The sequence below is a fragment of the Strongylocentrotus purpuratus genome, unplaced genomic scaffold (genome assembly GCF_000002235.5).
Source record: "Strongylocentrotus purpuratus isolate Spur 01 unplaced genomic scaffold, Spur_5.0 spur5_scaffold_1, whole genome shotgun sequence".
Classification (NCBI taxonomy): domain Eukaryota; kingdom Metazoa; phylum Echinodermata; class Echinoidea; order Camarodonta; family Strongylocentrotidae; genus Strongylocentrotus; species Strongylocentrotus purpuratus.
Window position 1 is genome coordinate 25,917,507 of NW_022145594.1, and position 21,328 is coordinate 25,938,834.

Consider the following 21,328-nt stretch of genomic DNA (forward strand, 5'->3'; position numbering starts at 1 on the left):
CACAATTAATGGAGTTTACTCAAATCGTATAGGAATATGAAGACCCGTTACAGGGGAAGTCTATCCCAATATTAAGTTAGTTTTAATGGAAGAAGACAACTTAGACAAACAGTTTACTGAAATTTCTAGCAACATCTGGATAACATTGTGTACGTTATTAATGGTAAAGGTGCGATTTACCAGACACTAATTGGAAACTCTGTGACGTATCTTGCGAGATCCCCTCCTATTTGCCTTGAACTAAAAATAACTTTAAACAATTATATTTTCCCTTAAGAACATTTTCAATCATACCGATTCACCTTAAATTTAAATATAGCAATATACAACACCAGCATTAACAATGTTTGTATTGAGTCATCAATTGATAAGAAAATGAAAGTTTATACAAATAATATTTGGAGAGCAAATTTGGAGAAGGGGACGCAAAATACGAACCAGTGTTGGCAATTTGCGTATCAGCAATGACAACTTCAAAATGTCATAGCTTTCCTATTTTTAATCGGATGTTGCTCAAACCTTCACCAATTTCTCTCTCTCATTTTCTGATTTCATTAAAACCAAGTTAATATAAGCAGGGGCGTACGAAGGGGGGGGGGGGGGGGGGGGGGGGGGGGGGGGGGGGGGGGGGGGGGGGGGGGGGGGGGGGGTATTTTTACGTGTGTAACCCCCCCCCCCCCCAAAAAAAAAAATAAAACCCCCAAATAGATAAACCCCCCCCCCTTTGTTTTTGTTTTTTTTGATTTTTTTTTTTTTTTAAATTAAAAAAAAAAAAAGAAAAAAAAAAGAAAAATTAAGCCCATGGCTAACATAAATTGATCTTAACCTCCCCCCCACGAAAATTAGAGACCCCCCCCCCCTCCAAAAAAGGGTCCGCTTACCCCCCCCCCCCCTCCCCCCCCCCCCCCCCCCACTGAGCGACTTTTCGGTTGGCTGAGTCGTTGCGATTTTTTTTTGGACTACCAAAAAAAAAAAAAAAGTGTCCCCTTCCCCCCCCCCCCCCCCCCCCCCCCCCCCCCCCCCCCCCCCCCCCCCCCCAACTGAGCGACTTTTCGGCCGGCGCGATTTTCAAATTTTCGGGAGCAAAATATTTTGGGCCAGATTTTAACCCCCCCCCCCCTTGAAAAAATCCTGCGTACGCCCCTGAATATAAGGGTGGACCATCCCTTTAAAAACATTTGTCAACTGGGCCTTTCAACGAGACACCCTAAAAAAACGCCGCAGGTACGACTATTTGTTCGTGTAATTATTACAACAAATACAAACATATGTATTCTAAGAATTTAGATAACTTTATCAATTTGGGCTTGATCTAATTATTGGTACCTAGTACACTAAGTAGGTTGCAAATTGCATTACACCTGACAGAATTTTAATAAATTTCCTCTCCCCATGATGGCATACATTTCTGAATGCAAGAAATATTCATTGTACTACAGTGTCATGATTGGCCGTATTCTACAAAAATAAACTCATGTACTTTACTTAAGTTAGTATTATTCGTTACTTGTAAAGTGCATTATCAAACTATGATAGTGTTTGTGTGTGCTTCAAAAGTATTTTGGATGTTATTACCCCCGACTTTAGCTACAATACTATGAACTTTTTGAAAACGGATGGAAGGCGAGAACAATCATTAAAAAGTAAGCAGAGGTGGATTTAAGAGAGGGTGTACTCAGTTTGGGTTTTCTTTTTTAATTTGTTTATGGAAGTATCCCCCCGTACATTCTAAAATAATATGAACAAAAGTAAGAAAAGAAAACATAATTAACATGTGATAAAGGATTTATCGCTATAAAACCCTTTATATGCCTAATCAGTGCTCCGGCAGTAAATTTTAAGTCTTAATTCCTCTAAACGATGATTATAGACGTTGCGTAAAAATAATCAGACATAGAGAATGTCAAGAGCAGACTTCGATTTGGTTGTGAGATCAAAAGTGCTTTAAAAATGTAAAATTCCAAACCAATTCCAACGGCATTCCTTGACTGTAGCCTAAATTATTATACGCAAACTCTCGGTTTACCGGGGATTGAGGGGGGGGGGGGGGGGGAGTTATGTTGTGGGGTTCCTGATGATTAATAATGCATACTGGTCCAGAACCCTCGAAGTTTTGCTCAATATGTCACCGTTTTTGAGTAACTGTGCAAAGTCTATATCATCATATAAAACCAAATATTTGTATATGGTTGAATTGGCTTAGCAAACATGACGTTAACATTCATTTTTGTATAAGTATTACGTAGCAACCTTGTTCATTTGAATATTAAACTTAAGACCACGATCGTTATGCATATTTCGTCATGAACATGAACACCTACAGTAAAAATAGCGGAATCACCATCATGTCTACGCATGATAAAATGATAAAAGCTGGGCATTGTTTCACGATACCGTCATAAGCACAAGTTCGCCAACAAACCATTGAAACGCGCACTTATAAATCAACACACTTTTCAAGAGGTCTGCGATGCCCTGGACTTTAAGAGATTAATACAGGGAATTGTTATTTATTAAGCTTTTCTTGTCACGCACACGTCTCAAGGGTGTTGTTTACATAACCCGCGCTGGTAGTTATGTTTTTGGATACTCGATAAACTAAGAGCAGGGTACAAAATCACTTGAGATTGATTAGTGAACATATTTCTTTCATGGTCCACAAGCTATATAGATCGCGGAAGCAAGAACCAATATGCCATGGACAAGTTTGAAGGTAAGAAGATTAAATCACTCGGAAAGAGGGCTAGTTTAATAGCTTTAGTTCGGCAACTTATGTTGGCGCCATTTTGTTAAATAAAGTCATGGGCTGAATTAATAGACGGGCACAAGCCCTGTCAATAGTAGTGGGTATGAGAGTGCATATACTGTTAGACTATGAAGATTGCACAGTCTATGCATGCTCACTATTGTAGCTACTCATGACTTTGTTACTCTATGCATATGAGTATGTTCTATTTTAAAAACGCAGAAATAAAAACAAACAAATAAGTTTTGACACAAAGACTGAAATATTTAGGCGTAACTGATGCATGCGTGGAATGTTGTAGGAGTCTTATATAAAGTCTGTTCCTACAAATGTAAGAAATCAATTGGGGTTATGATATCATTTTAATAGCTATTAAATTAATTGTTCGTCCTTACTGCCTTATTTTTTGAGGAATTTGAGAGCCTGTCTGTCGGTAAACGTAGCTGGCGTAGCCGAATATCGATCAACCCGTCTCCATGGTATATTGGTTGGTGGCGTTCATAACAACTCAGAGCGGCGACCGACCGATTTGTAGTCTGCTCGGTCGTCGTGAAATTTAGGCATCGCCAAGCGATTTTTCAAGCAGGCTGTTGAGCACCTGCGATGTCTGGGTGGTGCGCTGTCAATTTCCCGTCGGTCGCTTGTCCATTTTTGGTCAAAACTGGGCGAAATTAGAGAGCTTATACGGGCGGCGTCCCGGCAGTGACCGACTGATGACCCACCAATTCCCGAGCGGTCTCCCACTGGCCAGCGGTTGATTTTAAAGAAATTCCCCGGCGGCCGGCCGTTGATCGGCGGGGCACCAACATACGCTCGGTTCCCGGGCGGTCGCTGCTCGGGCACTGACCTAATCGAGCGTTCGCCGTCGAACGATTTAGGTAAACATTCGATGCCGCTAGGTCAAAGGCTGCCGACCGATTTTGAACTCGCTGCCCAGTGACCGACTAATTTCCCAGCGGCGATCAACCGGCGACCGGGCTGCGACCGCTCTGCAGCCTTTGACCTAGCGGTTTCGATTTTGATTTAACTCGCTCAACGGCGAACGCTCGATTAGGTCGGTGACCTTTTGGTGTTTCCCAGTGGCCTTGAAATAGGGCCCTTGCGCAAAAGAATATTGACGATCCATATATTGCAAAGTATTTATACTTTGGCTATTAATAGACCTGCAAAATTGTGTTATTTTTTGAGAACGCAATACCTATCGCTGAAGGTTAGTAAAATATTCCCACAAATCGGTTCTAGGACACCTACCCCTTGGACTTCCACCACCCCCGATAACTACCCCCAGTTAACTATCCCCTAGGACAACTACCCCCAGGGGCATCCACCATCTTGGAGGACTACCCCCCGGGACAACTACCTCCGGACAACTACCCCCAGTAAAGACAATGGACCCCAAGGACAACTACCGTAGGACGACTATCCCTTGGACAACTACCCCCTAGGACAACTAACCCCTAGGACAACTACCCCCGGACAACTAACAACCCAGACAACTACGCCCAGACAACTACACCCTAAGACAACCATCCTCTTGGACAACAACCCCCGACAACTATCCTAGGGGGTAGTTGTCTGGGGTAAGTTATCCGGGGTTAGTTGTCATATGGGTAGTTGTCCAAGGGGGTAGTTGTCCGGGGTAGTCGTCCGGTAGATAATTGTCCTGGGGGTAGCCGTCTTAGAGCTTGGTTGACATCTAGGGTAGTTGGCCTAGGGGGTAGTTGTCCTAGGGGGTAGTTGACTGGGGTGGTTATCCGGGGGGTAGATGTTCAGGGGGTAGGTGTCCAGATACCATCTGAATAAATATATGTCCTATGGGAACTCAGTGTTATAGTGCTCTGGTTCCTAATGTTGTGAACCGGAGCACTATAACACTGAGTTCCAATATTTATTCAAATGATCATATCTCAACTGATACTTAATATGTTCAATTGGTTTTCGACATTCGGACATTATTTTTGATGCTCTTTCGGAAAATAAAGAGAAAATTGAGAAATTCTAAAAATTGATTTTTTTTTTTGACATCACAATTCACCACTCTATAATATCGCAATAGGCTGAAGTGCCATCCAGGGAGTTCAGAATGTTGATTTATTTTGTGTGGGAAAGCCTGGCACCAATGACAGGAAAAAAATAAATCTGTTAACGATTAGAGACCCCATTGATATATGAAGCGCTATATTAACTCTTATCATGGCACATGACAAATCCCCATTGTGCAAAGCCACAAATCCCCCCGAGCCAAGTTTAGTTTGAGATAATCTGTTTAACGCGATGGTACTATGAATAGCGCGTGCGAAACACACATCACGTACAGTTTAATGAGCATGAACAATAACTGTTACTACGAATGCGTGCAAGCAATTATGGCTCGCATGTAGCATGCATACATCCCTATGACAGGATATGAGTTAAACCAGAATATTATTATATTTTCTAATTTTCATTTGTGGTGGATGTGAGTGGATGGGGAAGATAAACAAAGTGAGGGAGAGATATAATGAGAGCAAACAAAGAGACAGATAACAAAAACAAAATAAACGCTCTCAAGAACAATTTCACTGACCGACACCGACACCATCACATTCTGCTCATCGCCCGCTTTGTCCCAACAGGGTATTACCATTTCTATTCAATTACGTGTCTGTACAGCTATTTCGATCTAGAAATAGATTCTCAGTTCATTCTTTCTGTCCTATCAACTCGGCTACCCTCAAAATTACCTTACTGACATGGGCCGCAGTCAGCGTCTCCTGAACCACTCTGCTCACCGAACGCAATGTCCCAACAGGGTACAAACATTTCTATTCAATAACGTGTCTGTACAGCTATTGCGATCTGAAAATACATGCGCAGTTTATTGGTTTCTGTCTTTTCTACTCAGCTATCTTCGTAATATTCTTACTGACATGGGCCGCAGTCAGCGTCTTCGGAAGCTCTCCAGACATTTCCACGACGGCCGGTGACACTGTCAACATACCATGTGTCTTCGGGGAAGGCACGTTACGTAATATATACTGGTATTACAACGATGGCACTGGGCCTCAGAAGATATTGTTCCTTCGCGAGGGAGTCTTAGCTATAGATCCAGAATATGCAGATCGAGCAAATTTGCAAAATGACAATGCGACGCTTATCCTGAAAGACATAGCCGTGGCTGATGAGGGGATTTATCGATGTGACGTGGACCGGCAAGGACAAACGCCAGTGCCCAATATTAACACCAAGCTCAATGTTTTCAGTAAGTTTATTTTTTGATCTCCTTGACAATCAAGAACAAGTATCGATTATGACATCGTTTATAGAACAGTTACACTTTTGCATAAAACATAGACCTCCAGGCCACATTAGAGCAGTTTTGTTTGATATTAATAATATTAATAACTTTGATTACCACGGAAGCCTCATTAGCACCATGATTTTTCTTGCTGAAAGTCCTACAATTATCCCATCCCAAGTAATTGCCAAGTTTCCATGACATCTGGGCTGAGAGTGGTAACTCCAAAGAGTATTTCATCCATCAATCCAAATTCTGAGAAAAACATGATTAATTTTGTTGTATTATCATAGTTTAATAGCAATGTCAGTTTGGGATGACACTTTGGCTGATTAAACTATTGTATGATACAAGTATAAAACCACTTTTTTAAACAAAATCTAAGTCTGCATAAATAGTTTTCACGAATTTATGTTTTTACAATTTTTGTGGATGTAGTATTTTTTGGAACCGAAATTGGATGTAGTACTTTTTGGAACCGAACATATTGCACACTGTTTGCAAGTTACAAAGCACAACTTGGATGGCTATAGTACCTTTTGCAACCAAACTGATTTTTAAATGGCATCCAGCTTTTCGGAAGTGCCAATGTATGAGGCTACTGGAAATGTGTGCATTAATGCAAATGTTGTCCCTCTGGATTATTTTGTATATATATGGTACTGGGCAAAATATGTGGCTATTACTGCAGGTCCTTCAGGAAGAATAGTAGTAACATGATAATCCAAAATAATCTAAAATTCTAATAACAACATGATGAATACTATTATTATTATCAGTATCTATATCATTATGATAATCATTAGTGGTATTATCATAATCATTGGTGCGGTTTTTTATTCTTATTATTATCATTATTATTATTATCATTATTATTATTATTATCATTATTATTATCATTATCATTATCAATAATCATATTTCAATTAAGGTCTTTGCCCTGATACGCTTCCAGTGATCACAAATTGCACCGGCGAGTCCGCATCCTGCATTATTCAAGCCAACCAATCCCCACCCTTACCTGCATACTCCCCAACGTTTATCCTGTTGAAGATACCGAACTCATTTGGTACCAGGATGGAAAAAGTGTATCATATACTGATGAAGTAACGCAGAACGATGACGGGACCGCTGATATCAGTCGACATATTCAGGTGTCTGAAACAGGAAACTTTACCTGTAACGCCACATATCTTTCGGCTAACGGAAGAGAGAACACAGCGGTATCAATTCAAGTATTGATAACACCACCCGCAGGTATGTTTTTTTAAAATAAAAATGCGAAAATTGGTACTTAACACTCGGGTTGCTTTCTGCGCATCTCTGCACTGTTGCTCGTTCGCCACACGTGGAATTTTGCACACAATTTCATACTCTAAGTGATGTCAGGATTGTTTTGTGTAAATAACATGGTTTTGCAAAATTTCATCTAGCACTGGAAACATTAATGAAAGCTTTGGTATATCTTTCTCATGATTAATACGATGTGGTATAAGGAGATTATTTGTGTGCCGATATTTATCATAGGAAAAATAATTAAAAATGGTTTTGTTTCTGCGCGTTAGAAGGATACTGAAGGATGTTAATATTTTTCTTAATGCTATTTATAGATATCATGATACATTATCTTTTACATAGGAATTAATCTGTAAATATCTGTAAGTATGAAATTGCATTAATTTCTTTTAGTACATGTATTGCTAAGCGTGACGAGATCCTCCGTTCTATTTTGCACTTTTAAAAGCCAACCTTATTATCATTGTTTGTATTATTGTTATCAAAATCATTATTGTTGTTTACACATGAAGATATCGAACGAATACCTTCAGAAGACAACACTTACATGATTATCCTAGTTACATTCATTTTTATTTCATAATATTTTGTTTTCTTTAACTTTTCGTCCTTCCTTGTGGCACACCAGGAAAGGGAATGACTAGTGGTCAAATTGCCGGGATAATTCTACTGCTTGTATGCATCTTGCTGGCGATCATCACTCTAACGATCTACTATTTGAAAAAACGAGGTGACTTTTTTCTACTCGAAAACATAATTCTGATTTGAAAGTATTTCGAAATGACTCAATAAAGCAATCTAAATTAGTTAGGTTAAAGAGGGAACATGCTTTTAATCTTAGAATCTGTGTAACTTTGACCAAATATTGTGTAAGATTTAACCTCACAACTCCTCAGAACAAGAGCGGTGATCCCCAACGAGATCAAGGTATGAAGACGTGTTTTGATTATTTGTATAAGTCTCTGGACAGTGAGCGATGAGGTTCGAGTACCTGCAGCAGAGCAATGACGTATTTTGGGACGACATCAATCTCCAAAGTCCATTGCAACCTAAAATACTGTACCAATCGAAGGTCAACCAACTACAATATGTTTTAAAGTGATGTCTATTCTGGTTGATCAAGCAAAATAGTTTAATTATATTAATCAGGATTCCATAACCTTTATTATGTTACAGATGTGAGGACACAATTGATGCGATTACCTAATACAACGAATAGCCCTTCTACTGCTACTGCTACTCATGCTCCTGCTGCTACTACTACTACTACTACTATAGCGACTACGACTGAAACTACTCCTGTAAACGGTGCTACTACTTCTACGTCTTTTCCTACAAACGAAGGTAATACGAATCGAAAGTCATATTTGTATTATTGTAATAGAATGAATGATAAAAAAAAAAAAACGATATGATTTCGAATGATAAGTCGCCCCTTACAAAGACATCAAGATATACAGGTATTTCGGCCTTATTTCTATTAGTATGTATATAAGTTCTAGATCTAAGCAATAGTTCACATTGAACCTCTTTCCTCAAATATTGGCGTTCAAAAAATAAATATTGTACCGATTCTAGCCCCTGTTCTGTCTAATCTGTACTGGTACTGGATTCTTAACATGTTCCTAGAACGACACAATGTCAAGTACCCTGATGGAGCCATTTTTATCTTAAAAAAGTAAAGAATATTAGGTAAAGGAAAGAAGAAATGCCCCTGAAAATTATTGCTTTTCAGACGTTCACTTATTCGAAATAAGACAAGAAAGATGTGAATCGTTTGGAGAAAAAAAAAATCGACATGTGTAATCACTTACCCATACTACTCTATGCAGCGCCAATGACTTCCATCAAGATTATATGTGTTTTAATAAATGTTGTCTCTGTTGGCCGTTGTTCTTCTTTGATTGTTTATGTATTCTATACTCTTTTCACACTCACTATTATCTGAGGGGTCCACAACTTACAAGCTTTGCTTTTCAGTGGACCTCTTCATTTCCTCAAAATAATGCAGTTAAATTTATAATTCAACTTTTGTTTTCCTCAAATGTATAAATTACTATTAAAATTTGTTTATTCTATCTGTAACTATGTTTTATATACATTTTACAATGTATTCGTTATTATGTATTGTACTTTGTTGGAAATGGAAAAATTAAAATGAAATGAAATAAAATGTAGAATTCTCCGAATTTTTGATGAGTATGAAGCCTAATAGTTAAGACCACATTTTTATGGAATAATAATCCTTTCTCAATTACTTGCAGTTTGTTATTTTCTAACAATATTTGCACTTGAAAGGGTTTCTCTCCAGCGTGCGTTTTTTTTTTTTTTTTTTTTGTTGGCCGCCCAAGGGGGGGGGGGGGGTTTAAACCCCCTAACCCACCCCCCCCCCGTAGATCCGCGCCTGTATATATATATATATATATATATATCTATATATTTCTTTGCTTAGACCCGGAAGGAATATTCTTTTACACGCAGTTTAGTAAGGATAAATGTGGCTATTATTATCATTTTTTGTTATTATCATGATAATTGTTTGTATTGCTATAAAAAAGATATATATGATAATAATGATGAATTCTTTTTTTATAAATACGATAGTAAGGGAAAAAGTGTGAAATCAATCATACTTTTAATTATCATTATTGAAAAAAATATTATTACAAAACAATATAGCTTTTAAAAAATTAAACATATCTTCGTTCCATCATTTGATATGTTCCCGATAGAGAGTCTTAAAACAATTATTAGCATAAAAAATGTTAAGGTAACTTTTCTATAACGTTCAATAGGGAAGTAAATTTTATCATGACTGTTTTGCAAATGAACATAATGCTGAACAGATGTGTAATTTCATTTCACACCTTTTTATATTATTTTTTTTACTTAATTTCCTTATTCGTTTAAAGGTACTATGTCCCATTTGAAGGCCAAATAAAATGAAAAAGTTAAATTCCAACGGCATTTGAAAGATAATACTAATTAAATTGGAACTTCACTAAAAAAAAGGGGGGGGGGGTTGCAAATGTCTTTAAGTGGGAAAATAACGACTATAAGTTGTCAAATCGACTTAGGAGCTATAGAGCCAGTATTAAGTAATAGTCTCGATTTTCAGACCATTGTACCGAATGGTTGTACGTTTTAATCTGCGCAACGATTCAATCAGATTACTTTTGACCATTACAAGAAGTGGGTTATTGATGTAGACAAATGCTCAAGTACCGTTTTCAGTTCATTTTATGTATGTTATTACCAAAGAAGAAAAAAAAAAGCCAGTCAGTCACTCAATAATGTCTGACATTGAAGTCTAGCAAGTAAACGGATTTCCTTGCATAATTTGAATATTAGGACACTGCTAACGTTTGAAGTACACAGGTAGGACATACATGACATATTCATAATTCTTGCAAAGTTCTATATAATTTGATTTTGGCTCCACCAAGGACATAGTATCTTTAAAATAATTGAATCCTTATTATCATAATTATCTTTTTCACTAATTGTGCATATATTTTACTTTTTCTACATCCGAGATATCCAAGATATCTACCAAAACTTTCCTTTACATTCCATGTAAAACCATGCCCTTACTTGAAAAAAAAACCTACGTCATTTTGACGTTAAACTTTACAATCCATTTAACTTTTTTTACTTTCTCATACAGTGTACATAATGTCCATTGATCGGTCGCACTGTGCTCGATTGCCTTTCAATATACCAATCTTTAACTTTGCAGCAACGCGTTTTGCGTCAAATTTGTAAATCCTCAATCCCAGACAATGACATATGATACATAAGCTTTTCATACATATAAAGCTCATTTTGATTGATTCATTTTAAGCCCGCCAATTTTCATGTCAAATCATGCTTCATGTCCCATTTTAGAAGCCCGACCCAGGGTTTTGTGCCAGCTAGCCGTGTATGCATACACGTACGTAATGCTATATGCATACACATATAACTGAACATGCATAAGTACAGTACATGTACACACGCAGCGCAGCGCATACGAGCGCACTGCACATTTCATTGGGTCAGTACCATTATAAAAAAGGGGAACAATGAGTGGGATGGGTTTAGTGCCGTAACAATAAACTTGCGCATTACACGCGTACGTATAATTAGAGCAATCTATGCACCCCCAAGAAATAATGAATACGGCCCGACCTCTCTACACACAGAACTGCACAGATACCGCACAGTCCGGTCAAGGCGGTACGCGTAGCGTTAAACTGCCAAATTTACAGAAATTGTGAGGAGCGCTTTTGCTATGAAAGGAATTGATATGAGAGAAAAAAGGAAACTTTGGAATATAGATTTTAATTGTTTGATTTATTTTGTGCACACATTGTGTGCGGGCAAGCACTGAATCCAATGCCCGGGGTAATAGTATATTTATAAAGTGCTTAGAGACATTTGTATTAAGCGCTATATAAACAATTAAATATTTTATTATTATTATTATTATTATTATTTTCTCTTTCAACCAAAATATGTTTTTTTCTGGCAGCCTGCTTTATACATTTTTGCCTTTCGCATTCATATCCTTCCCTCTTCCTTTTTTCCTCCTTCTCTCCTTTCTATAATTCTCTCTCCCGTATCTCTTGATATCTTAATTTGGGTATTTATGATAATAATGTGGAATATAAGAATGTCGTTATTACAATGCTGTTTACATTTGATAAGCCACCAGAAGCAAATTTCAATAAAATTCAAAATAAATCGTCAGAAAGAGAGTTAGGACCTTGGTTTTCAAATGTTTAGGGTTAGGTTTAGGTGCAGAGTAAGGGAACAATTTTTCGTTTTGAATTCACTTCTTTGCAGTTAATTGACACAAAAGCGATGCCTCCGAAGCATAAGGTCGTATAATCGGCATGAGGGCATTGTTAAAAAATGGTTATGGTAGTTTGTTCATTACCTGATTGCAGTAACATTTCACTGTGGTCTGGAAATAATAACTTAAGCATTGCACAGCTACATTACAATCATAATGTTGATTCTATGTATAGTTATATATAGTTTTGGCATTATTATACCTCTTAGTTCATGATATGTCTACATACATATATCTATAATTATTTATGAATATTTTAATCTCAATTTTAGCATTCACTTTATTGAGTGGAGACTTTAATTTGATGTTTTCAGTCAAAAGAAGTAGAGGATTCTTTGCATGACGACATAATCATCTAATTAATATTTAATATTCTAACGTGCTTGAAAAACTGCTCTTATACTCAACCAGTAACATCACCTGACTTACCCAACAAATTTAAACATATTTTGTGATAATAACAATAGACTATTCAGCTCTGCACCCACAACCGAAACAGAACCTTGAAAAACCCACTTATAGTTTTTGAATTGCATTTATTTTTTTCCTAGCAGGAGATGGAGATCCCTCAATTCCTCAGAACATCAATGGTGATCCCGAACAAGATCAAGGTATGAAGACGTGTTGTGATTATTTTTATAAGTCTCTGGCCACAGGCGCATACGCAGGATTTTTTCGGAGGGGGGTTTTAAAATTTGAATATCGCGCCGAAAATTTGCAACAACTCAGCCAGCCGCTGAATGAGCGGGGGGGGGGGGGGGGGGGGGGGGGGGTTTATAATTTTGTTTTTGTCCCGAAAATTTGAAACTTTGACCAATCGATATTTCGTTAGAAGGGGGGGGGTATAAAAGGTCAAAATTTATATATATTTATATATATATATATATATATATATATATATTTTTTGTTTTTTGTTTTATTTAACACAAACTTAGGCGGAGGGGGGGGGGGGGGTAGGGAGGAGGGTTCCTCCAAAACACACGCATTACATTAATTTGAGGAGAGTTGACCCCCAAACTACCCCCCCCCCCCCCCCCCCCCTGCGTACGCGCCTGTCTAGACAGTGAGTCATTAGGTTCGAATACATGCAGCCGAGCAATAACGTCTTTTGGCAAGACATCGATATAAATTCTCCACACTCGACCCACCAGGTTTTTACCATATGTACTGGGAACCAGGTGGGATATAATCCTTGAATGTAATAAGCCCTACGTTTAACCGGAGCTAAAGCCGGGGTAATAATGTCCATTGAAGCCTATAATGTTTCACCAATCAAATATCTACCACCTAAAACATATTTTAAAGTAATATCCATTTTGGTTGATCATGCAAAGTTATGTATTGATATTAATAAGGATTCCATAACCTTTATCATTTTACAGATGTAACTACACCATTGATGTCATTACCTAATACAACGAATAGCCATTCTACTGCTACTACTACTCCTGCTGCTGATGCTGCTGCTGCTGCTACTATTACTGCTACTATTACTACTACTTCGGATACTGCTGGTCCTACTTCTACTTCCAATCGTCCACAAAAAGGTACTACTAATCTAAAGTCATATTTTTATTATTGTAATAGAATGAATAATAGAAAAAGAACGGGATGATAAGTCGCTCCTAACAATCACGATATACAACTATTTCGGCCTTATTTCTATTATAATGTATTTAAGTTCTAGATCCAAGCAATAGTTTACACTGAACCTCTTTCCACAAATATTGGGTTCATAAATTAAGTATTGAACCCATACGAGCCCTGTTCAGTCAAAATTTTACCGGTACTTTCAGACTCTAAACATGCTCCTAGAACGACACAATGTCAAGTTCCCTGAAAGTTTCGTTTTACCTAAAATTAACGATCATTTAGTAAAAGTAAAACAGAAAACTGAAAAGTAAATGAAATGAAAGGATTGATTTCCAAATATTTAATTGTTCGAAATATGACAAGATATAAGTGAAGCGTTTGGACCAAACTTTCAATTGGCATGTGTAGTCTCAAACCCAATTGCTCTATTGAGCGCCAATGATTTTCATCAAGATTATATGCAGAATTATTATCATTTTCGATGATTTTAAAGCCTCACAATTTACAACACTTATCATGCCCTACACAATCCTTTCCCAATAACTTGCAGTCAGTTATTTTCTTGAACAAATTAGTCACGAGAGGAGAACCAAACTTAGTTTTAAATAAATATTTCCTTTTTTCTTGATATTTCATTTTCCGTCGCCATGTCTTACCTCAATCAAAGATTTCGACGATATTTTGGTGGTAGTTGCCAAAAGAGCCCGGCAGGGGTCAGAAATCGACACATTAGGAAAGAAGCTTGGATTTACACCGGAAGATATTCATGGCTACATAGAAACTAATAACAAAACACAGAATGTAGCATATGATGGAACTCTTCGAATGCTCCGGGATTGGCGAAAAAGTCAAAGGAAATCTACCGAGCAAGGAGCTTTGAAGAATGCTTTGGAGCAATCTGGACAAATTCGTCTTGCTGATGATCTCTTTCCATCCAGTCAGTAAATACATGTTTCATGGCAATAGTCAGTCGTGGTCGTAGGAGGAGGGATGGTGGGGGGGGGGGGGAGTATTCTCTGTTCTTCGATGCAATGGCATTTAATAGGTTTCTACCATAATAAACGTTTATGACATGAATTAATGATAGGTTTATTTTTTCTTTAAGTCCAACTGTGTTGTGTTTTCCTATTTTTCTTGTAACACTTTTGTTTTACGAGTAGAGTTTTTTTTTTAAAGATGAAATACACATCATGTATATATTTGTCTGTTTTGATCCGGAAGGGATGTTATATTTTACACAGTTTAGTACGGATACATGTCGCTTTCATTATTATTGTTATTGTTTTGTTCCTAATAACGATAATAATTATTATTACTATCAACATTCTTGCTTTAATCATTATTGTCAGGGGTGTCGATTTGTATCCGTGGTTGGGGGGGATGATAGGTGCCAAAATATTTTCGGCAACGGATCAAAGCAACCAAGAGGTAGAAGCGTGTGGCAGGTTGTACCCCTCCCTTCCAATTTATTAACTTTTTCAAGTCACCTTCAATAAAAGATAACATTTCAGAGATTATGGGACCCATGTGGGGCCCACATGGGCTTGCTACCTGGGTTATTATCCTCTCAAGCGCGTAACCAGGATTTTATTTTAGGGGGGGGGGGCGGTAGTGAGCTCTGACGTTTCATAAAATTATTAGGGGAAAAGATGACGATTCGTTGTACCGTTCTCGACTCTTAATCATTGTTTGAATCAAGTTCCCCTTCCTCCGCGCGTAGCGCGGAAGTTCTGACGTTCCATTTAATTATTAAAGAAAGAAGACGATTCGTTGTACCATTCTCGACTCTTAATCCCTGTCTGAATTCAGTTTTCCCCACCCCTCCCGCGCGAAGCGCGGCAGCTTTGACGTTTCATTAAATTATTAAAGAAAGAAGACGATTCGTTGTACCATTCTCGACTCTTAATCCTTGTTTGAATCAAGTTCCCCTTCCTCCGCGCGTAGCGCGGAAGCTCTGACGTTTCATTAAATTATTAAAGAAAGAAGACGAGTCGTTGTACCATTCTCGACTCTTAATCCCTGTCTGAATTCAGTTTTCCCCACCCCTCCCGCGCGAAGCGCGGCAGCTTTGACGTTTCATTAAATTATTAAAGAAAGAAGACGATTCGTTGTACCATTCTCGACTCTTAATCCTTGTTTGAATCAAGTTCCCCTTCCTCCGCGCGTAGCGCGGAAGCTCTGACGTTTCATTAAATTATTAAAGAAAGAAGACGAGTCGTTGTACCATTCTCGACTCTTAATCCCTGTCTGAATTCAGTTTTCCCCACCCCTCCCGCGCGAAGCGCGGCAGCTTTGACGTTTCATTAAATTATTAAAGAAAGAAGACGATTCGTTGTACCATTCTCGACTCTTAATCCTTGTTTGAATCAAGTTCCCCTTCCTCCGCGCGTAGCGCGGAAGCTCTGACGTTTCATTAAATTATTAAAGAAAGAAGACGATTCGTTGTACCATTCTCGACTCTTAATCAAAGTCTTAATTCAGTTCTCCCCCCCCCCCTTCCGCGCGAAGCGCGGAAGCTTTGACGTTTCATTAAATTATTAAAGAAAGAAGACGATTCGTTGTACCGTTCTCGACTATTAATCCTAGTTTGAATTAAGTTCCCCTTCCTCCGCGCGTAGCGCGGAAGCTCTGGCGTTTCATTAAATTAATAAAGAAAGAAGTCGATTGGTTGTACCATTCTCGACTCTTAATCCTTGTCTTAATTCAGTTTCCCCCTCCCGCGCGAAGCGCGGTAGCTTTGACGTTTCATTAAATTATTAGAGAAACAAGACGATTCGTTGTACCGTTCTCGACTCTTTATCCACCGCCCCCGCCCCCTAGCTACGCGCCTGTATCCTCTCTATCTTTCATTTTCTCTCTCTCCCACTCTCTACTTCTTTTTGGCACATTTGTGCTTCGCGCTTAACATTTAGCTCGTTGCTTTTTAACGCTACGGCTTTGCATTTGGCGCAATGCATTTCTATGATGCTGTTGATTGAATGAATGGAATAAATCCATCAATTCCTGATGAAACCGTATGAGCGAGAATTCAATTAATTCCTGTCTCATATACGGTTGTCTCATTTACTTCGTTTTCTATTTATATATGTTTGTATTATGAAAATGAGATAGCAAAATATGTATATTGATTGTGATCTTGCGAGTAATAACCACTAACTACTCTCATCGGGCTCTCATCATTATTTTTTCTCTTCATTTTTTTTTTTTGATGGTGATTTATTGGGGGGAATGATTGTACAGGCCATCCCCCCACCTGAAATATTGGGGGGGGGGGGATATAATATAATGCCGAAAAGAAGTTTATTTTTATTTCATCCTTTTATACTCATTTTTCTTTTTTATATTTCATTTTATCCTTATTTGTATTATCTTATTCACTACATGTACCCAGGATTTATTGCTACGCTACATTCCAGACTTCTACCGAAACTCTAAGTTTTTTTGCTGAAATATTGATTCATCAATTTGTTCCTTGCAAATACAAACACATGTAAGCTTGTATTAAGATCATAGCGAATCTCTTTAACAGTAGTAATATAATTTGGTAAATCTTTTACAGACTTTTTATTATTTCACTATAAAAACATCATAGCAAGGAAACGCCCAGACTTTGAATAAAATCAAATCCTATGAACATGCGTCCTGGAGTAGAAGTCAATCGTCGCAATTTGAAACATAGTATTAAAGCTCAGTTGAGTATTTATTACGTTTAATGATATCAATTTTGTTGCTATTATTGATATAATTTGTTAACTTTCCCAGGAATTTACATGTTACGTTGAATTATTCAGTAATGCTGGTAATCTTTGATCTTCATGGTAATTTAAGTAAGGTTAATTGCATTAGTAATATTCATATTTCTTGAAATAATCTTTATTTGTGTACAGCGCATTGAAAATGCTATATAAAATGTTCGTGTTATTATTATTTGTTTTATTATATACTACCTGGATTATTGAGAACATTTATAATCTTAATACTCATAATCTAAGGGCACAATTATGACACGATCTTATAATGTCTGATTAATATCATACTGTAAATTTATGTGTAACTTGATAGTTTCTTTGAAATTAGTTATCCAAATCATTGTCATTGACAGTGCAAGTGCACTTTAGACATGTGAATCAGTTTGTTCTTTTGAATAGCAATCTCTGTCTATAATCCGAACTTCATTCACGCGCATTCTTTCTTCTTCTTCTTTTTTTTTTTTTCTTTTTTTTTTTTTTTTGGGGGGGGGTTCTTTTCTTCAGAAGCAGATTGGGAGGGGGGTGGCTTCTTCTATGCCAAAGAGCAAACGTAACACACAGTGTGGCCCACTTGTTAGTAGTGGGTGTCATTTTGATTTGTTACGTGCAAAACCCTTGGGCTAAGAGCCAAGTGAATAAACCACTTTAAAGACATACTCTGAGAGGATCCGATGAAAACGCGATCTGAAAGGTTTTTTAAAGAAATAAACTTAAGGGTAATTTCTATACCATTTTAGTTTTACTTCTCAAAGTCATAGGTGATAGAGCTTACTGCAATACCTTTAGATTTGTTAAGATATGTTTATGATCAATTTATATAAAGCACCAATAAATATATGTTAAAGTGATTGCGCAAAGATCATTATATACCCGCAAAAAATCATAACATAACGCAAATTAGAAATGTGTCATATGCTTAAAATATTTATACAAAATCCACTTACTCCGATTTTCTCAATGGATTTTTTTCAGTGAAACCTCTATATAAAGACCGCTCAAGGGAGGGGGGGGGGGGGTGGCAGGAAAAGCGGCCTGTATACCCGGGTGGTCTTTATATACGTTCCTTTTCAATACAAATGATTATACGGTCTTGATAGACAGGTGGTTTCGGTAAAGGTGTTTGCTAAAGCAGGTTAAAGTGTATATGATAATTTGTATAAATATAAATGATCAAACGGGTTCATAGGACTTTGATACATGGTTATATTCACGGTGTATTTCATAAATGCAAATAATATATACAAATAGCTTTCGGACCTTGTATAGTAATCATAAACAAAGTCTATTTGCAGTAGGAATATTAAGATAACAAGTAATGAAGATTTCCCAAAATATTTGTTTAGCAGGTCTGTCTTCCATAGTGACAATCCGTTTATATTCATTTTATTTATTTATTTTATTTTATTGACTTTTATTGCACCTTGGGAGTAGTAGCTGTTCGGGGGGGGGGGGGGTGGGCGCTTTGGGGCTCAAGCACCTCTCAATATTCTGTAAAACCATGATAAGAAGGCAAAACCAGTCGACAAGAAATGGTGCCATTTTATTATCAACAAACCTGGTATTATTGTAAATGATACAAGCGGCCCTCAAGAAAGCATTAATGGATGCTGGATTAGTTCGTCTTGCTGACGAATTTGTCCCCATCAGTGGCATGGGTAAATTTGCTTAATGTATTATTTAAGTTATTCCCTTTGGCTCAATGTTTTCTCGTTTTATCCTCAGGTTATTGTTTCGAAAGAGACAAGAACAGCAAGAACAACGATTACAAAAATAGTTTATGGTTCATTGACAGAATGCTGTAATATTATTCACGGTTTTATTATTCCAAAACAATGTCAAAGTTTGATCTCAAAGTTGGAAACGGATGATTTGCTCTTCGCTGAGTGAACATTTATTGTTTCGTATATTACTTTGGTACTTGCTGTTTGTTTGATCATGTTTTGTATGTATCTTGTATTATACTCTTTAAATTATAATTGTAATTAACAGGGCCTTGTTGTCAAACACTGTCGAAATCAATCATGGAGCCACCCTAGCAAATTAAGACTTAATTAAATCAAATAAATCAACAACATCAGGAACAACAACAACATTTAGAACAGTAGATTTATATTAGAGCAATTAAACTCGGTATATAAATCATATGGGTAAATGAAGATAATTTTCCTTTTATTATTCATAGTGATTATTCGTTATTATGTGAACACCTTGACCATGCCCAGTTTACAGGCTCGATTTATGTTAATATGCAATGGCATACATTTTCTCATCTAACAGGTGACAACTCATCAATGATGCCATCGTCTACCGTGACACAGGGAACACACTTTAACAGGTATAGTATTTTCATATACTGGAAAATAGTCAACTTTCCATCTCAGGCCTTCTTCATTTTAGAGGATTTCTACTTAATGCATTCAAAATAACATTAATCACCCAACATATTAAATAGGTGCTACTACATAATAACTTTAAACATATTAAATACAATGTATATTTTTTATCTTTATCATTTTAATGATAAGCATTGATAAATATCAAATGTTATTTGAAAAATCCAAGTTAATAAACAATGAGGCATATATTTAATTTGGCCTGCAATTATGAAAAAGATATTTCGGTTTATTGATTTGCTGAACTGATGGTGATGATGATATACACTGATACTAATAATAAAGATAATAACATTAATCGTAATTAAGCTTTATTAAGGCGCCAAATCCACTTGAAAAAATGGTAAACTTTGTACTCATTGATAAAATCACAAAAGCACTATTTACATAACTTAAACATGAGTAGGATAAAACATGTAAAAGAAAGAGAATAAATAATTTCAGTATCTATACAGTTGTTGTAATATAGCCCCTACAGCTATGAAGTATAAGTAAAAAGAAACATTAATAACAGAGGGGTTTGAAATCTAGATGCATACATATACAGAAATCAAGTTCTCCTGTAGACATACAACATGTTCCTGTTGCTGCTGAACTTAATTGCCTTTCTTTTCAATATTGCAGGTCTGGCGAAAGAAGAGTTAGTGATGGAGAAATCATAAAACTGTCAAAACTCGTTTCTGGTGACAACTACACCGTTTTATGCGTGGAACTGGGATATGATATTGCCTTCTCTAACAACATTGTAACCAAATGTCAATTAAATTATTCTGCTGCGTTTGAGGATATATTGAAAAAATGGAGTACAAAGACAGGTGGTTTTATTCATGATCTTGATAAAGCTCTCGTGAAAGCAGAACTCGGAGGACTAAGAGATCAGTATAAGATGTAGATTAACAGCCTCAACTCAGTTCGACAACATTTTGTTTGATTTACATAATGAATAATTATATTAATAATTATATCGAATGGTTCGTGACAATTACAGACCCATCTGATTACTCATAGTGTCCTTATTAACTTCACCATCGACAATATCTCCACTATCCTTATTTTATGATGACATTACTCATTTCCACATTACTAAAACAAGAAAATTAAACCTTTCCTTTCATTTTTGTAAAGCTTGTGTTTCCTTCTGTTCATAATCGATAATGTTTGAATGTGATCCTAACCTTTTTACAGTCTTTGCAAAACCTATAACAAATGACATTTTTTTAAAAACAATGTTGATTGGTGAAATGTGTACGGATTAATATAACCAATGTATCATTTGAAAGCGTATTACATCTATTTTATGAAAACAAGGAATTTCAAAATGCAGTTTACTTTTGTTCACAATAACTTATCGTTTAGAGGCTTTGACCTAATATGAGAAGCCCTGTAATGCAACAAACAGCAAGTGCTGCAAATGTGATAGGTTTTCCATCAATACCA

At 36.9% G+C, this 21,328-nt stretch overlaps 2 protein-coding genes and 1 long non-coding RNA gene across 3 annotated transcripts; all 3 read left to right on the forward strand.

Annotated features, from left to right (window-relative positions):
- Positions 1-2,586: 2,586 nt before the first annotated feature.
- Positions 2,587-7,133, forward strand: LOC105437486 (T-lymphocyte activation antigen CD86-like). The gene is made up of 3 exons (XM_030978651.1): positions 2,587-2,713; positions 5,631-5,987; positions 6,979-7,133. The coding sequence occupies exons 1-3, from the start codon at positions 2,698-2,700 to the stop codon at positions 7,131-7,133; spliced, it is 528 nt and encodes a 175-aa protein (XP_030834511.1). The 5' UTR covers positions 2,587-2,697.
- A 4-nt stretch (positions 7,134-7,137) lies between these two features.
- LOC105437482 lies at positions 7,138-8,595 on the forward strand. The gene is made up of 3 exons (XR_970620.1): positions 7,138-7,280; positions 7,948-8,049; positions 8,496-8,595. It is a non-coding gene; the product is annotated as an uncharacterized LOC105437482 (long non-coding RNA).
- A 10,472-nt stretch (positions 8,596-19,067) lies between these two features.
- On the forward strand, positions 19,068-20,933 carry LOC105437483. The gene is made up of 3 exons (XM_011664127.2): positions 19,068-19,153; positions 19,776-19,833; positions 20,516-20,933. The coding sequence occupies exons 1-3, from the start codon at positions 19,069-19,071 to the stop codon at positions 20,781-20,783; spliced, it is 411 nt and encodes a 136-aa protein (XP_011662429.1). The 5' UTR covers position 19,068; the 3' UTR covers positions 20,784-20,933.
- Positions 20,934-21,328: the final 395 nt, after the last annotated feature.